Source organism: Arachis stenosperma, chromosome 4 (assembly GCF_014773155.1).
Source record: "Arachis stenosperma cultivar V10309 chromosome 4, arast.V10309.gnm1.PFL2, whole genome shotgun sequence".
NCBI lineage: Eukaryota > Viridiplantae > Streptophyta > Magnoliopsida > Fabales > Fabaceae > Arachis > Arachis stenosperma.
Window position 1 is genome coordinate 48,670,620 of NC_080380.1, and position 17,293 is coordinate 48,687,912.

At 40.0% G+C, this 17,293-nt stretch overlaps 1 protein-coding gene across 1 annotated transcript in view; it reads right to left on the reverse strand.

Moving 5' to 3' along the window:
• The window catches only part of LOC130974958 (uncharacterized), a 55,208-nt gene extending 38,885 nt beyond the window's left edge, over positions 1-16,323 (reverse strand). The window contains exon 1 of the mRNA XM_057899792.1: positions 16,084-16,323. Coding sequence (XP_057755775.1) covers positions 16,084-16,323 — 240 coding nt within the window. The remainder of the gene's footprint in view (positions 1-16,083) is intronic.
• Positions 16,324-17,293: the final 970 nt, after the last annotated feature.

Here is a 17,293-nt window from a genome sequence, read left to right on the forward strand (position 1 = left end):
ACTAAAAACTAATAAAAATATACTAAAAACTCAACTAAATATACTAAAAACATACTAAAAACAATGCCAAAAAGCGTACAAATTATCCGCTCATCAGCATACATCTTTGAAAGGTTGCAGGTGCATTGCACAGACCAAATGGCATCCTTCTGTATGCAAATACTCCAGATGGGCATGTGAATGCTGCTTTCTCTTGATATTGGGGATCTACTGCAATTTGATTATAACCTGAATATCCATCCAGGAAGCAGTAGTATTCATGACCTGCTAGTCTTTCTAGCATCTGGTCTAAGAATGGTAAAGGAAAATGATCCTTTCTGGTAGCTGTATTGAGCCTTCTGTAATTAATACACATACGCCACCCTGTAAATGTTCTTGTAGAAACCAGTTTATTTTTTTCATTATGAACCACTGTCATGCCACCCTTCTTAGGGATAACTTGAACAGGGCTTACCCAGGGACTATCAGAAATGGGATAAATAATCCCAGCCTCTAATAATTTAGTGACCTCCTTCTGCACTACTTCCTTCATGGCTGGATTCAGCCGCCTCTGTGGTTGAACCACTGGCTTAGCGTCACCCTCCAATAGGATCTTGTGCATGCATCTGGCTGGGCTAATGCCCTTAAGATCACTGATGGACCATCCAAGAGCTGTCTTGTGTGTCCTTAGCACTTGAATTAGTGCTTCCTCTTCCTGTGGTTCTAAGGTAGAGCTTATGATTACAGGAAAGGTATCACTTTCTCCCAAAAATGCATATTTCAAGGATGGTGGTAATGGTTTGAGCTCGGATTTGGGAGGTTTCTCCTCTCCCTGAGGGATTTTCAGAGGTTCTATTATTCTCTCTGGTTCCTCCAGATCAGGCTAAACATCTTTAAAGATATCTTCTAGCTCTGATTCGAGACTCTCAGTCATATTGACCTCTTTTACCAGAGAATCAATAATATTAATGCTCATGCAGTCATTTGGGGTGTCTGGATGCTACATAGCTTTGACAACATTCAACTTAAACTCATCCTCATTGACTCTCAGGGTTACTTCCCCTTTTTGGACGTCAATAAGGGTTCGGCCAGTTGCTAGGAACGGTCTTCCTAGAATGAGAGTTGCACTCTTGTGCTCCTCCATTTCCAGCACCACAAAGTCAGTGGGAAAGGCAAATGGCCCAACCTTGACAATCATGTCTTTAATCACGCCTGATGGGTGTTTAATGGAACCATCAGCAAGTTAGAGACATATCCGGGTTGGTTTGACTTCATCAGTCAACCCAAGCTTTTTGATAGTAGATGCAGGTATTAGGTTGATACTTGCCCCAAGATCACATAGATCTTGCTTGGTACAAGTACCTTCTAATGTGCATGGTATCATAAAGCTTTCGAGATCTTTAAGCTTCTCAGTTAAGCTTTTTAGAATGACTGCACTGCATTCTTCAGTGAGGTAAACTTTTTCAGTTTCCCTCCAATCCTTCTTATGACTTAAAATCTCTTTCATGAACTTAGCATAAAAGGGTATTTGCTCAAGTGCTTCTGCAAACAGAATCTTTATTTCAAGAGTGCTGAGATAGTCTGCAAAGTGAGCAAATTACTTATCATGTTCTGCTTGACGGAGTTTTTGAGGATAAGGCATTTTGGCTTTGTATTCATCAACTTTTGTTCCTGCAGGTTTATTGCCTACAACCGTGGGTTGAGAAGCCTTTTTAGAGGAGTTGCTATCAGCACTTGTATGTGTCTGATCCCCCACTGGTGTTTGAATACCAGGGGTGGAAGCTGGAGTGGCGTTAGACGCCAACTCCTTATCTGTTTCTGGCGTCTGAACACCAGAACTGGGCTTCTGTTGGGTGCTCAACGCCAGTTCCTTGCTTGGTTCTGGCGTTGGACGCCAGGACTGAGCATGGGTTGGGCATTCAACGCCAGCTTTCCACCCATTATCTGGCGTTTGAGCGCCAGAATTATTCCTCTCTGGGCTCTAACTGTCCTTAGAGAGATTTTGGGTAGCAGTCTGTTCATTTCTTGGCTTTCTGCTGCCTTAAAGTGAGGTATTTAATGTTTTTCCACTTCTTAATTGAACTGCTTGGCATTCTTCTGTTATTTGTTTTGATAACTGCTGTTCTGTTTGCTTCAACTGCACTTCCATATTCATATTAGCCATTCTTGTTTCTTGCAATATTTCCTTGAATTCGGCTAACTATTTTGTTAGAAAATCTAATGCTGATTGAATTCAGTGGCTTGATCTGCAGGATGAGTTCAGCAGTTACTGTTTAGCCTCTTCGTTGATGAAAGGTTCACTGCTTAGGTACAGATGCGATTTCTGGCAACTGTATCAATAATCTCTTGAGCTCTTCTATTATCTTTCTCATGTGTATAGATCACCAGCTGAGTGGTCTAGAGAAGTCTGAGCTCTCTCTGTAAGCCAAAATAGAAGATGTCTACTGCACCCACTCTAAAATATTTCAGAGGGGCATTTTTTCAGCATTCTGTATCTCTCCCAGGCATCATAAAGGGATTCATTATCTATTGAAGCCTTGGATGCCAGCCTAGCTGTGTCATGTTTTGGAGGAAAATAGTGATTCAGGAATTTTTCTGACAGCTGTTTCCATGTCTTTATGCTATCCTTAGGTTGGTTATTTAACCACCTTTTAGCTTGGTCTTTTACAGCAAATGAAAACAGTAACAATCTGTAGACATCCTGATCTACTTCCTTATCATGTACTGTGTCAGCAATTTGTAAAAACTATGCCAGAAACTCTGTAGGTTCTTCCTGTGGAAGACCGAAATACTGGTAATTTTGCTGCACCATGATAATAAGCTAAGGGTTCAAATCAAAACTACTAACTCCAATGGAGAGTATACAGATACTACTCCCATATGAAGCAGTAGTGGGGTTAGCATATGACCCCAGAGTCCTTTTGGACTGTTCATTTCCACTTAAGTCCATAATGGAGAAAGGGAGATTATGTGAATTTATTTTATTTATTTTATTATTATAGAGGAGGTTTCGAAATAATAAAATAAAATAAAATAAAAACTAAAATAAAAAGAAAAACAAAAAGAATATGAAAATATTTTATGAAGAAATTCGAAAAAAAGTGAGGAGAGAGAAAGTGGTTAGAATATTTTTAAAAAAGCTATAATTTTAAAATTTAAAAAAGAAATCCGAAATTTTTAAAAAAAATTCGAACTAATTGCTTTAAAAATAGTTAGAAAAAAAAATATATATATATATATATATTTGAATTTTGAATTTTATGATGAAAGAGAAAAACACACAAAAGGCCCAAGACTTAAAATTTTTAGATCTAATGCTCCTTGTTTTCGAAAATTTTGGAGGGAAAACACCAAGGAACATCAAACTTAAAGATTTTAAGATCAAAACACAAAGAAGACTCAAGAACACTTTGAAGACTCACAAGAACAACAAGAACAAAAGAAAGAACATTAAACTTAAAATTTTTAGAAAACCACAATAAAATTTTTGAAAATTAAAGAAAGATTAACAAGAAAACACCAAACTTAAAGTTTGGCACAAGATTTAATCAAAGAAAAATTATTTTTGAAAAAATTTTTAAAAAGAAGATACCCAATTGCCAAGAACATAAGCCAACGCTCTAGCCAACTGAGCTATAAATGTAACGTGTCTTAATATTGTATATAAAAAATATATTTTTGAAAACTAATATTTTGAAAAAGCACAAGAAAAACACGAAAACACATAGAACAAGAAAAACCAAAGATCAAAAAAGAAAAATTGACAAGAACAATTTGAAGATCAAGGAAAAACAAAGAACATGCAATTCGAAAATTGAAAGACAAAGAAAAGCATGCAATTGACACCAAACTTAAAACATGACACTAAACTTCACAGAAAAACTAATAATTAATAAAGAAAAATAATATTTTTGAAAAAGTTTTTAAAAGGGATAATAAAAGATGCAATTCTAGTGACTCTAAACCAAAAGGACTAATTTTTCCTAATCTAAGCAACAAGATTCACCGTCAGTTGTTCAAACTCAAACAATCCCTGGCAATGGCGCCAAAAACTTGGTGCACGAAATTGTGTATGCCAATATTAATAGACTATTTCTCACAGCTTCGCACAACTAACCAGCAAGTGCACTGGGTCGTCCAAGTAATACCTTATGTGAGTAAGGGTCGAATCCCACGGAGATTGTTGGCTTGAACCAAGCTATGGTTATCTTATTATTCTTAGTCAGGTGATGAGCGGATAATTTGTACACTTTTTGGCATTGTTTTTAGTATGTTTTTAGTATCTTTTAGTTAGTTTTTAGTATATTTTTATTAGTTTTTAATTAAAATTCACTTTTCTGGACTTTACTATGAGTTTGTGTGTTTTTCTGTGATTTCAGGTATTTTCTGACTGAAATTGAAGGTTCTGAGCAAAAATCTGATCCAGAGACTGAAAAGGACTGCAGATGCTGTTGGATTCTGACCTCCCTGCACTCGAAGCGGATTTTCTGGAGCTACAGAAGCCCAATTGGCGCGCTCTCAACGGCGTTGGAAAGTAGACATCCAGGGCTTTCCAGCAATATATCCATACTTTGCCCAAGATTTGATGGCCCAAACCTGCGTAGCAAACCGGCCTCAGAAATTCCAGCGTTAAACGCCGGAACTGGCATAAAACTTGGAGTTAAACGCCCAAACTGGCATGAGAACTGGCGTTTAACTCCAGAAAACGTCTCTACACATAAAAGCTTCAATGCTCAGCCCAAGCACACACCAAGTGGGCCCGGAAGTGGATTTTTCTGTCATTTACTCATGTCTGTAAACCTTAGGATACTAGTTTACTACTTATAGGACCTTTTGACTTTGTAATCAGTACGGAATGCGACCTTATGACATTGTACACCTTTTCTTCCACAGCATGAGTCTCTAAACCCCATGGTTGGGGGTGAGGAGCTCTGCTGTGTCTTGATGGATTAATGCAATTACTACTGTTTCTCATTCAATCATGCTTGCTTCCATTTTAAGATAATACTTGTTCTTAACCCGGATGAATGTGATGATCAGTGACAATCATCATCATTCTCAACTATGAAACATGTGCCTGACACCACCTCTGTTCTACCTTAGACTAAGTAGTTATCTCTTGGATTCTTTTATCGGAATCTTCGTGGTATAAGCTAGACTGATGGCGGCATTCAAGAGAATCCGGAAGGTCTAAACCTTGTCTGTGGTATTCTGAGTAGGATTCAATGACTGAATGACTGTGACGTGCTTCAATCTCCTGAAGGCGGGGCGTTAGTGACAGACGCCAAAAGAATCACTGGATTCTACTCCGGTCTGATTGAGAACCGACATATGGAATGCCGTGCCGTGACAGGGCATTAGGAATCGTTCCAATGAGAGGATGGGAGGTAGCCACTGACAACGGTGAAACCCTACACACAGCTTGCCATGGAAGGAGACTTGCGTGTTTGATGAAGAAGACAGTAGGAAAGCAGAGACTCAGAAGATGGAGCATCTCCAAACCTCAACCTATTCTCCATTACTGCAAAACAAGTAACCATTTCATGTTCTTTTGCTTTTCACAATCAATCCTGATAATTTCTGATATCCTGACTAAGATTTACAAGATAACCATAGTTTGATTCAAGCCGACAATCTCCGTGGGATCGACCCTTGCTCACGCAAGGTATTACTTGGACGACCCAGTGCACTTGCTGGTTAGTTGTGCGGGATTGCAAAAGTGTTATTGCAATTTCGTGCACCAAGTTTTTGGCGCCGTTGCCGGGGATTGTTCGAGTTTGGACAACTGACGGCTTGTCTTGTTGCTTAGATTAGGACTATTTTTGTTGGTTTAGAGTCTTTTAGTTGAGTCTAGTTTCATATTCTAAGTTTGGTGTCAATTGCATGCTTTTATTTTTCTTTTAAAATTTTCGTTTTTGCATGTTCTTAGTCCCTTTTTGATTCATAAAAATTCTAAGTTTGGTGTCCTCCTTGTGTTTTTTCCTTTAAAATTTTCGAAAAAGTAGTATTAGATTTTCGAAAATTTTAAGTTTGGTGTCATTTTGTGTTTTTCTCTTTCCTCTTAAAAAAAATCAAATTTTTTTTCATAAAAACTTTTCAATCATATCTTCTTAATTGCTGTTTTCAAAATCTTTTTAATTAACTAATTGATTCAGTTCTCAATTTGCTTTGATCTTATTTTCTTTCTAATTTTCGAAATCTTATTTTATTTTCCTTTTGACTTTCGAATTTTTATTTTAAATTTCCTTTTTATTTTTATTTTTATTTTTCGGTTATTTCAAAAAAAAAAAAAAAAAAAAACAAAACAAACAAAATTTATCTCTTTGCAATTGTTATCATTTCCCTTTTGTCCATTATGGACTTAAGTGGAATTAACCAGTCCAGAAGGACTCTGGGGTCCTATGCCAACCCCAATACAGCTGCATATGGGAGTAGCATCTGTGTACCTCCCATAAAGCAAGCAGCTTTGAGCTAAACCCTCACTCATTATCATAGTGCAGCAAAATGCCAGTATTCCGGTCTTCCAGAGGAAGAACCTACTGAGTTTCTGGCACAGTTCTTACAAATTGCTGACACAATACATGATAAAGAGGTAGATCAGGATGTCTACAGACTGTTACTGTTTCCATTTGCTGTAAAAGATCAGCAAAAAGGTGGTTGAATAACCAACCTACAGCAAGCATAAAGACATGGAAACAGCTATCAGAAAAATTCCTAAATCATTTTTACCCTCCAAAAAGGATGACACAGCTAAGGCTGGACATCCAAGGCTTTAAACAAGAGGATAATGATCCCTTTATGATGCCTGGGAGAGGTATAGAGGTATGCTCAGAAAATGCCCCTCTGAAATGTTTTCAGAGTGGGTACAGTTAGACATCTTCTACTATGGGCTTACAGAAAAAGCTCAGATGTCTTTAGACCACTCAGCTGGTGGATCTATACACATGAGAAAGACAATTGAAGAAGCTCAAGAGCTTATAGACATTGTTGCTAGAAACCAATACTTATATTCTAGCAAGGAATTCGTTCCACAAGAAGAGGTCATGGCAGTAGTCAATGATCCTGATCCTCAAGAACAGATGAATGAGCTTAATCAACAATTGCTCCTGATGACAGAACAGTTAGCAGAATTTAAAGAAATGCTCCATGATACTAAGGTTGCTAACAAGAGCATAGAACTGCAGTTAAATCAAGCAAAACAGCAAATATCTAAACAAATAACAGAAGAATGTCAAGCAGTTCAACTGAGGAGTGGGAAAACACTGAATGCCACTGCTCAAAAGAGCAAGAAGTTAATTAAGGAACAGTTGACAGAGGATGACCAAGCCACTGTTCAAAATCCCTCTGAGGACAGTAAGAGCCCAGAGAGGAATATTATTGGCGTTCAAACGCCAGAAAGGGAAGGAAAGTTGGCGTTAAACGCCCATTCCTTGCCCAATACTGGCGTTCAAACGCCAGAACAGGGAGGAAAGCTGGCGTTAAACGCCCATTCCCTGCCCAGTTCTGGCATTCAAACGCCAGAAAAGGGGGAGAAGTTGGCGTTTAACGCCCAAACTTCATCCACTCCTGGCGTTCAAACGCCCAAGGAGAATCAGGCACCTGAGAGTTCTGATGATTATCCCCCTAACAAGGCCTCTTCAACCATTTCTGTAAGGAATAAACCTGCAGCATCTAAGGTTGAAGAATATCAAGCCAAGATGCCTTACCCTCAGAAACTCCGCAAAGCGGAACAGGATAAGCAATTTGCCCGCTTTACAGACTATCTAAGGACTCTTGAAATAAAGATTCCGTTTGCAGAGGCACTTGAGCAAATACCCTCTTATGCTAAGTTCATGAAAGAGATCTTAAGCCATAAGAAAAATTGGAGAGAAACTGAAAAAGTGTTTCTCACTGAAGAATGCAGTGCAGTCATTTTGAAAAGCTTACCAGAAAAGCTTCAAGATCCTGGAAGCTTTATGATACCCTGCACATTAGAAGGCGCCTGCACCAAGATAGCCCTATGTGATCTTGGAGCAAGCATCAATCTAATACCTGCATCCACTATCAGAAAGCTTGGGTTGACTGGAGAAGTCAAACCAACCAGGATATGCCTCCAACTTGCTGATGGTTCCATTAAACACCCATCAGGCATAATAGAGGACATGATTGTCAAGGTTGGGCCATTTGCCTTTCCAACTGACTTTGTGGTGCTGGAAATGGAGGAGCACAAAAGTGCAACTCTCATTCTAGGAAGACCTTTCCTAGCAACTGGACGAACTCTCATTGATGTACATAAAGGGGAAGTAACCCTGAGAGTCAATGAGGATGAGTTCAAGTTGAATGCTGTGAAAGCTATGCAGCATCCAGACACACCAGAAGACTGCATGGACGTTGACATTATTGATTCTCTGGTAGAAGAGATCAATATGGCTGAAAGCCTAGAATCAGAGCTTGAGGACATCTTCAAAGATGCTCAACCTGATCAAGAAGAACTAGAGGAAGTAAAGGAATTTTCGAAAATTCCTCAGGAGGAGGATAAGCCTCCCAAGCCTGAACTCAAACCATTACCATCATCCTTGAAATATGCATTTCTGGGAAAGGGTGACACTTTTCCAGTGATATAAGCTCTGCTTTAAATTCACAGGAAGAGGAAGCACTGATTAAAGTGCTAAGGACACACAAGACAGCTCTTGGGTGGTCCATAAGTGATCTCAAGGGCATTAGCCCAGCTAGATGCATGCACAAGATCCTGTTGGAGGATAATGCCAAACCAGTGGTTCAACCACAGAGGAGGCTAAATCCTGCCATGAAGGAGGTGGTGCAGAAAGAGGTCACTAAATTACTGGAGGCTGGGATTATTTATCCTATTTCTGATAGCCCCTGGGTGAGCCCTGTCCAAGTTGTTCCCAAAAAGGGAGGCATGACAGTGGTTCATAATGAAAAAATGAACTGGTTCCTACAAGGACAGTCACAGGGTGGCGCATGTGTATTGACTACAGAAGACTCAATACAGCCACCAGAAAGGATCATTTTCCTTTACCATTCATAGACCAAATGCTAGAAAGACTAGCTGGTCATGATTACTACTGCTTTTTGGATGGCTACTCAGGCTACAAACAAATTGCAGTAGATCCTCAAGACCAAGAGAAAACAGCATTCACATGCCCTTCTGGCGTGTTTGCCTATAGGAGAATGCCTTTTGGTCTGTGCAATGCACCTGCAACCTTCCAAAGGTGCATGCTCTCTATCTTCTCAGATATGGTAGAGAAATTTCTGGAAGTCTTCATGGATGACTTCTCAGTATATGGAGACTCATTTAGCTCCTGTCTTAACCACCTCTCACTTGTCCTGAAAAGATGCCAAGAGACTAACCTGGTTTTAAACTGGGAGAAATGTCACTTTATGGTGACTGAAGGAATTGTCCTTGGGCACAAAATTTCAAGCAGGGGAATAGAGGTGGACAAGGCAAAGGTAGAGGTAATTGAAAAATTACCACCACCTGCCAATGTTAAGGCAATCAGAAGCTTTCTGGGGCATGCAGGATTCTACAGAAGGTTTATCAAGGATTTTTCGAAAATTGCCAAACCTCTGAGTAACCTGCTAGCTGCTGACACTCCATTTATCTTTGATAATGAGTGTCTGCAGGCATTTGAGACCCTGAAAGCTAAGCTGGTCACAGCACCAGTTATCTCTGCACCAGATTGGGCATTACCATTTGAATTAATGTGTGATGCCAGTGATCATGCCATTGGTGCAGTGTTGGGACAGAGGCATAATAAACTTCTGCATGTCATTTATTATGCCAGCCGTGTTCTAAATGATGCACAGAAGAATTACACAACCATAGAAAAAGAATTACTTGCAGTGGTTTATGCCATTGACAAGTTTAGATCCTACCTAATAGGATCCAAAGTGATTGTGTACACTGACCATGCTGCTCTTAAATACTTACTCACAAAGCAGGATTCAAAACCCAGGCTTATCAGATGGGTGTTGCTTCTGCAAGAGTTTGATATAGAAATAAGAGACAGAAAAGGGACAGAGAATCAGGTAGCTGATCATCTGTCCAGAATAGAGCCAGTAGTTGGGGCGTCCCTCCCTTCTACTGAGATCTCTGAGACTTTCCCAGATGAGCAATTGTTTGCCATTTAGGAAGCTCCATGGTTTGCAGACATTGCAAACTATAAAGCTGTGAGGTTCATACCCAAAGAGTATAGTTACATGCAGAAAAAGAAATTAATTTCAGATGCCAAGTACTACCTTTGGGATGAACCATATCTCTTTAAGAGATGTGCTGACGGAGTGATCCGCAGGTGTGTACCCAGAGAAGAAGCACAGAGGATCCTATGGCACTGCCATGGATCACAGTATGGAGGACATTTTGGAAGTGAGCGAACAGCCACTAAAGTCCTCCAATGTGGCTTCTACTGGCCTACTCTCTATAAAGATTCCCGAGAGTTTGTGCGTAACTGTGACAGTTGCCAAAGAGCTGGTAACCTGCCTCATGGATATGCCATGCCTCAACAAGGGATATTAGAGATAGAGCTGTTTGATGTATGGGGAATTGACTTCATGGGGCCATTCCCACCATCATACTCAAACACTTACATTCTGGTGGCAGTGGACTATGTATCTAAGTGGGTAGAAGCAATTGCTACACCCACTAATGATACTAAGACCGTACTGAAATTCCTCCAGAAGAACATTTTCAGCAGATTTGGCGTTCCCAGACTGCTAATCAGTGATGGGGGCACTCATTTCTGCAATAAACAACTATACTCTGCTATGGTCAGATATGGAATTAGCCACAAAGTGGCAATTCCGTATCATCCACAGACAAATGGGCAAGCAGAGGTCTCTAACAGAGAACTAAAAAGAATCCTAAAACGGACTGTAATGGCCCGAAGAAAGGATTGGGCAAAGAGCTTGGATGATGCTCTGTGGGCATACAGAACAGCATTCAAGACTCCTATAGGCACCTTTCCATACCAATTGGTGTATGGGAAGGCCTGCCATTTGCCTGTGGAACTGGAACATAAAGCCTACTGGGCAACCAGATTCCTAAACATGGATGCACAGTTAGCTGGTGAAAAAAGACTGCTACAGCTGAATGAGCTAGAGGAGTTCAGACTCAATGCCTTTGAAAATGCAAAAATCTATAAGGAAAAGGCAAAGAAATGGCATGACAGGAAATTGTCAACCAGAGTCTTTGAGCCAGGACAAAAAGTTCTGCTCTTCAACTCTAGACTCAAACTGTTTCCAGGAAAACTCAAATCCCGTTGGGGGGGTCCATATGTGATTACAGGAGTGTCACCATATGGATATGTTGAGCTTCAGGATATTGATTCTGATAAGAAGTTCATTGTTAATGGACAGAGAATCAAACATTATCTTGAAGGAAACTTTGAGCAGGAGTGCTCAAAACTGAGACTAGAGTGATTCTCAGTGAAAGTCCAGCTAAAGACAGTAAAGAAGCGCTTACTGGGAGGCAACCCAGTCATTAGTAGGTTGTATGATTTGTTCTTACAGAGGCAAATATCAAAAAATGAAGGAATTCACAGAGTTACAGAAGGATTCAGCTCAAAAAGAAGAGAAAATGAGCTTACTGGCGAAAAAACGCCAGTAAGGTGCATTTTGGGCGTTAAACGCCAGAATGGGTACCATTCTGGGCGTTTAACGCCAGTAATGGTACCATTTTGGGCGTTAAACGCCAGAATGGGTACCATTCTGGGCGTTTAACGCCAGGTGTGCAGCATCACTAGGCGTTCAGAAAAACGCCCAGTGAGGAAGGTTTTCTGGCGTTTAACGCCAGCCAGGGTACCTGGCTGGGCGTTAAACGCCCAAAAAGGGTGCCAAGTGGGCGTTAAACGCCAGAATGGGTGCCATTCTGGGCGTTTAACGCCAGAAAGGTGGGGGGACCACATTTTTGTTTTCAACTCAAATTTTTTCAAACTTTCCTCTTTTTACCCATAATCTTCTACATAAATGCACTTCAACCTTTCATCATTCACTTTCAAATCTTCACAAATCAAAACCATTCTTCAAATCTATTTCAAAATAATCTCAAATCTTCTTCAAAAACTCACCCTTTTCTCAAATTTTTTCAAAATCTTTTCAAATTTCCTTTCAAATCTCTCTTTTGTTTTCGAAATTCTCCTCCCCCCACTCTATAAATGAACGTTCCTCACCCCTCCTTCCTCGCACCATTCAAATTTCCTCTCTCTCTCTCTCTCTCTCTTCTCTTCTTTCTTTTCTTTTTGCTTGAGGACAAGCAAAACCTCTAAGTTTGTTGTGCTTTTCCGTGATCACTAAGCTAAGATCTATCAAGATCATGGCTCCCAAGGGAAAACAAACCAACTCAAGAGGAAAGAAAGAGACTAATCCAAAGAATCTTTGGAATGAAGAGAAGTTCTTAACCAAAGAACATGAAGACCATTATCACAAAATAATGGGTCTGAGGTCAGTGATCCCGGAAGTTAAATTTGATCTGAAAGAAGATGAATATCCGGAGATCCAAGAGCAAATTCGAAACAGAGGTTGGGAAGTTCTGACCAATCCTGAGACAAAGGTTGGAAGGAACATGGTTCAGGAATTCTACTCAAATCTGTGGCTAACAGATAAGCAAAGAATGACTGGAACCGCTTACCATACCCACAGAACCATGGTCAGAGGGAAAGTTATGTACTTCCATCTGGACAAAATAAGAGAAATCTTCAAACTACCTCAACTACAAGATGATCCTGATTCCTTCAATAGGAGGATGGTGAGAGTAGATAAAGGTTTGGATCAAGTTCTAGAGGACATCTGCCTCCCTGGGACTAAGTGGATAACCAATTCAAAGGGTGTCCCAAACCAACTCAAGAGGGGAGACCTCAAGCCAATTGCAAGAGGTTGGCTAGACTTTATTGGGCGTTCCATATTGCCCACTAGCAACCGTTCTGAGGTCACCATCAAGAGAGCAGTGATGATTCACTGCATTATGCTTGGAAAAGAAGTGGAGGTTCATCATGTGATTGCTTGTGAGATCTACACCATTGCAAATAAGAATTCCACTGAGGCCAAACTGGCTTACCCAAGCTTGATTTCCTTGCTCTGTAAAGAGGCTGGGGTGAAGATGGGAGTAGATGAGTTCATACCCATTGAACACCCAATCACCAAGAAGTCAATGGAAGGACAAGTGCAAGACAACTCCATCAAGAGGAGGGCGCAGGAATTCCTCCCTGAATTCCCAAGAATTGACTACTGGTCCAGCCTAGAAGCATCTATTAACAAGCTGCAAGAGACTATGGAGCAACTGAAGGAAGAACAGCAGAATCAGAATTGCATGTTCTGCAAATTGCTGAAGGAACAAGAGAAGCAGGGGCGTGAACTCCAAGAGTTGAAACGCCAAAAGCTCTCTTCTCAAGCTGAGGGAGCATCCACTTCTCAAAATCAAGGTTGTTGAGTCCTAACTCTGTGAAAACCTCTATCATTAGGAGCCTCTGTTTTTCGTTTTTTTTTATTCTCCTTTATTTTGTTTTTATTTTTCGTTTTTTTTTCTAGTCTCATTCTATATCTATTTTTGAGTCTTGTTTTTAATTCATAATTAATAAAATTAAAGTTATGCCTTAAAGTTATGAATGTCCTATGAATCCATCACCTCTCTTAAAAGAAAAATGCTTTAATCACAAAAGAACAAGAAGTACAGGGTTTCAAAATTTATCTCTGCAGATGCTGTTGGATTCTGACCTCCCTGCACTCGAAGCGGATTTTCTGGAGCTACAGAAGCCCAATTGGCGCGCTCTCAACGGCGTTGGAAAGTAGACAACCAGGGCTTTCCAGCAATATATAATAGTCCATACTTTGCCCAAGGTTTGATGGCCCAAACCTGCGTAGCAAACCGGCCTCAGAAATTCCAGCGTTAAACGCCGGAACTGGCATAAAACTTGGAGTTAAACGCCCAAACTGGCATGAGAACTGGCGTTTAACTCCAGAAAACGTCTCTACACATAAAAGCTTCAATGCTCAGCCCAAGCACACACCAAGTGGGCCCGGAAGTGGATTTTTCTGTCATTTACTCATGTCTGTAAACCTTAGGATACTAGTTTACTACTTATAGGACCTTTTGACTTTGTAATCAGTACGGAATGCGACCTTATGACATTGTACACCTTTTCTTCCACAGCATGAGTCTCTAAACCCCATGGTTGGGGGTGAGGAGCTCTGCTGTGTCTTGATGGATTAATGCAATTACTATTGTTTCTCATTCAATCATGCTTGCTTCCATTCTAAGATAATACTTGTTCTTAACCCGGATGAATGTGATGATCAGTGACAATCATCATCATTCTCAACTATGAACATGTGCCTGACAACCACCTCTGTTCTACCTTAGACTAAGTAGTTATCTCTTGGATTCTTTTATCGGAATCTTCGTGGTATAAGCTAGACTGATGGCGGCATTCAAGAGAATCCGGAAGGTCTAAACCTTGTCTGTGGTATTCTGAGTAGGATTCAATGACTGAATGACTGTGACGTGCTTCAATCTCCTGAAGGCGGGACGTTAGTGATAGACGCCAAAAGAATCACTGGATTCTACTCCGGTCTGATTGAGAACCGACATATGGAATGCCGTGCCGTGACAGGGCATTAGGAATCGTTCCAATGAGAGGATGGGAGGTAGCCACTGACAACGGTGAAACCCTACACACAGCTTGCCATGGAAGGAGACTTGCGTGTTTGATGAAGAAGACAGTAGGAAAGCAGAGACTCAGAAGATGGAGCATCTCCAAACCTCAACCTATTCTCCATTACTGCAAAACAAGTAACCATTTCATGTTCTTTTGCTTTTCACAATCAATCCTGATAATTTCTGATATCCTGACTAAGATTTACAAGATAACCATAGTTTGATTCAAGCCGACAATCTCCGTGGGATCGACCCTTGCTCACGCAAGGTATTACTTGGACGACCCAGTGCACTTGCTGGTTAGTTGTGCGGGATTGCAAAAGTGTTATTGCAATTTCGTGCACCATCAGGATATAATATCAATAATAATTTTTAGTTTCAATTGTAAAAAGTAAAAGAGCATGAAATAAATACTTATTATGCATAATGGAGAATATGTTGGAGTTTTGGAGATGCTTTGTCCTCTGAATTCCTGCAACATAATGCTTTCTCACTTTCATAAATGCAAGGCTCCTTCCATGGTAAACTGTATGTAGGGCATCACCGTTGTCAATGGCTACTTCCCATCCTCTCAGTGAAAATGGTCCAAATGCTCTGTCACAGCACGGCTAATCATCTGTCGGTTCTCGATCATGTCGGAATAGAATCCATCGATTCTTTTGTGTTTGTCATCACGCCCAACAATCGTGAGTTTGAAGCTCGTCACAGTCATCCAATCCTTGAATCCTACTCAGAATACCACAAAAAGGGTTTAGACCTTCCGGATTCTCAAGGATGCTGCCAATGAATTCTAGCTTATACCACAAATATTCTGATTAAGGAATCTAAGAGATACTCATTCAATCTAATGTAGAACGGAGGTGGTTGTCAGGCACACGTTCGTAGATTGAGGAAGGTGATGAGTGTCACGGATCATCACCTTCTTCATAGTGAAGCACGAATGAACATCTTGGATAGGAACAAGCGTGTTTGAATAGAAAACAGAAATAATTGCATTAATTCATCGAGACTCTACAGAGCTCCTCACCCCCAACAATGGAGTTTAGAGACTCATGCCGTCAAAGAGTACAAAATTCAGATCTAAAAATGTCATGAGTTACAAAATAAATCTCTAAAAGTTGTTTAAATACTAAACTAGTAACCTAGGTTTACAGAAAATGACTAAACTAGGATGGATAGTGTAGAAATCCACTTCTGGGGCCCACTTGGTGTGTGCTGGGGCTGAGACTTAAGCTTCTCACGTGCCTGGGTTGTTTCTGGAGTTGAACGCCAGGTTGTAACCTATTTCTGGCGTTGAACTCCAACTTGCAACCTGTTTCTGGCGCTGAATGCCAAACTGCAACATGGAACTGGCGTTGAACGCCAGTTTACGTCATCTATCTTCGCGCAAAGTATGGACTATTATATATTGCTGGAAATCACTGGATGTCTACTTTCCAACCCAATTGAGAGCGCACCAGTTGGAGCTCCAGCATTTGCTGGGCATAGGCATGCAGTTGCTGAGTCAATGGGCCATCCTGCTCTGGAGGATTAGGATCAGCAGCTACTGCCTTAACCTCTCCTTTTATAGAGGTCTCAGGAGATGAATACAGATGCTGATTAGTGACAACTGTCTCAATAAGCTCTTGAGCCTCTCCTATGGTCTTTCTCATGTGTATGGAACCACCAGCAGGGTGGTCCAAAGACATTCTATCCATGTCTGAAAGCCCATAGTAGAAGATGTCTAACTGTACCTATTCTGAAAATATTTCAGTGGGATATTTCTTTAGCATCCTCTTATACCTTCTCCAGGCATCATAAAGAGATTCACTATCTCCTTGTTTGAATCATTGGATGTCCAGTCTCAACTGAGTCATCTTTCTAGGGGGAAAGTGATAATTTAAAAACTTGTCCACTAACTATTTCCAAGTTTTTAAACTATCTTTAGGCTGGTTATCCAACCACCTTTTTGCTTGATCCTTTAAAGCAAAAGGAAAGAGCAATAACCTGTAGACCTTATGGTCTACTCCCTCACTGTGTACTATGTCAGCAATCCTTAAGAAATCTACAAGGAATTCTGTTGGTTCTTCCTGAGGGAGCCCAGAATACTAGCAATTCTGCTGCACCAGAGTAATAAGTTGAGGGTTTAATTCAAAGCTACTAGCTTTGATTTGAGGTATGCTGATACTTCTTCCATAGAAGTCAGCAGTAGGATTTGTATAAGATCCCAGAGTTCTCTTGAACTCATCATTCCCACTTGGGTTCATGATTAAGAAATGTAGAAGATGAAGAAGGAAGAAGATAGAAGGAGTAGAAGAAGAGATAGAAGTAGAGAAGATAAAATATTATTTTAATTTAATTAAACCAAAATTACATTTAATTAATTAAAAAAATTTAAAATTTTATAATTAAAATTCCAAAATAGAAAAGAGAGAGGAAGAGAGATGATTTTCGAAAATTAAGAAAGAGAAGAGTTAGTTAGGAAGTTTTGAAAAAGAGAAGAGAGAAGATAAGCAATTAATTAAAAAGAAATTTGAAATTAAGATTTGAAATTTGAAAATTAAAATTAAAATTTTGAAACTTGAAATTAAAATTTTGAATTTTTGAATTTTGAAGTTTGAATTTTGAATTTTTAAATTTTGAAAAATATTTGAAATTTGAAAAGATCTGGTCTTCAAAACTGAACTT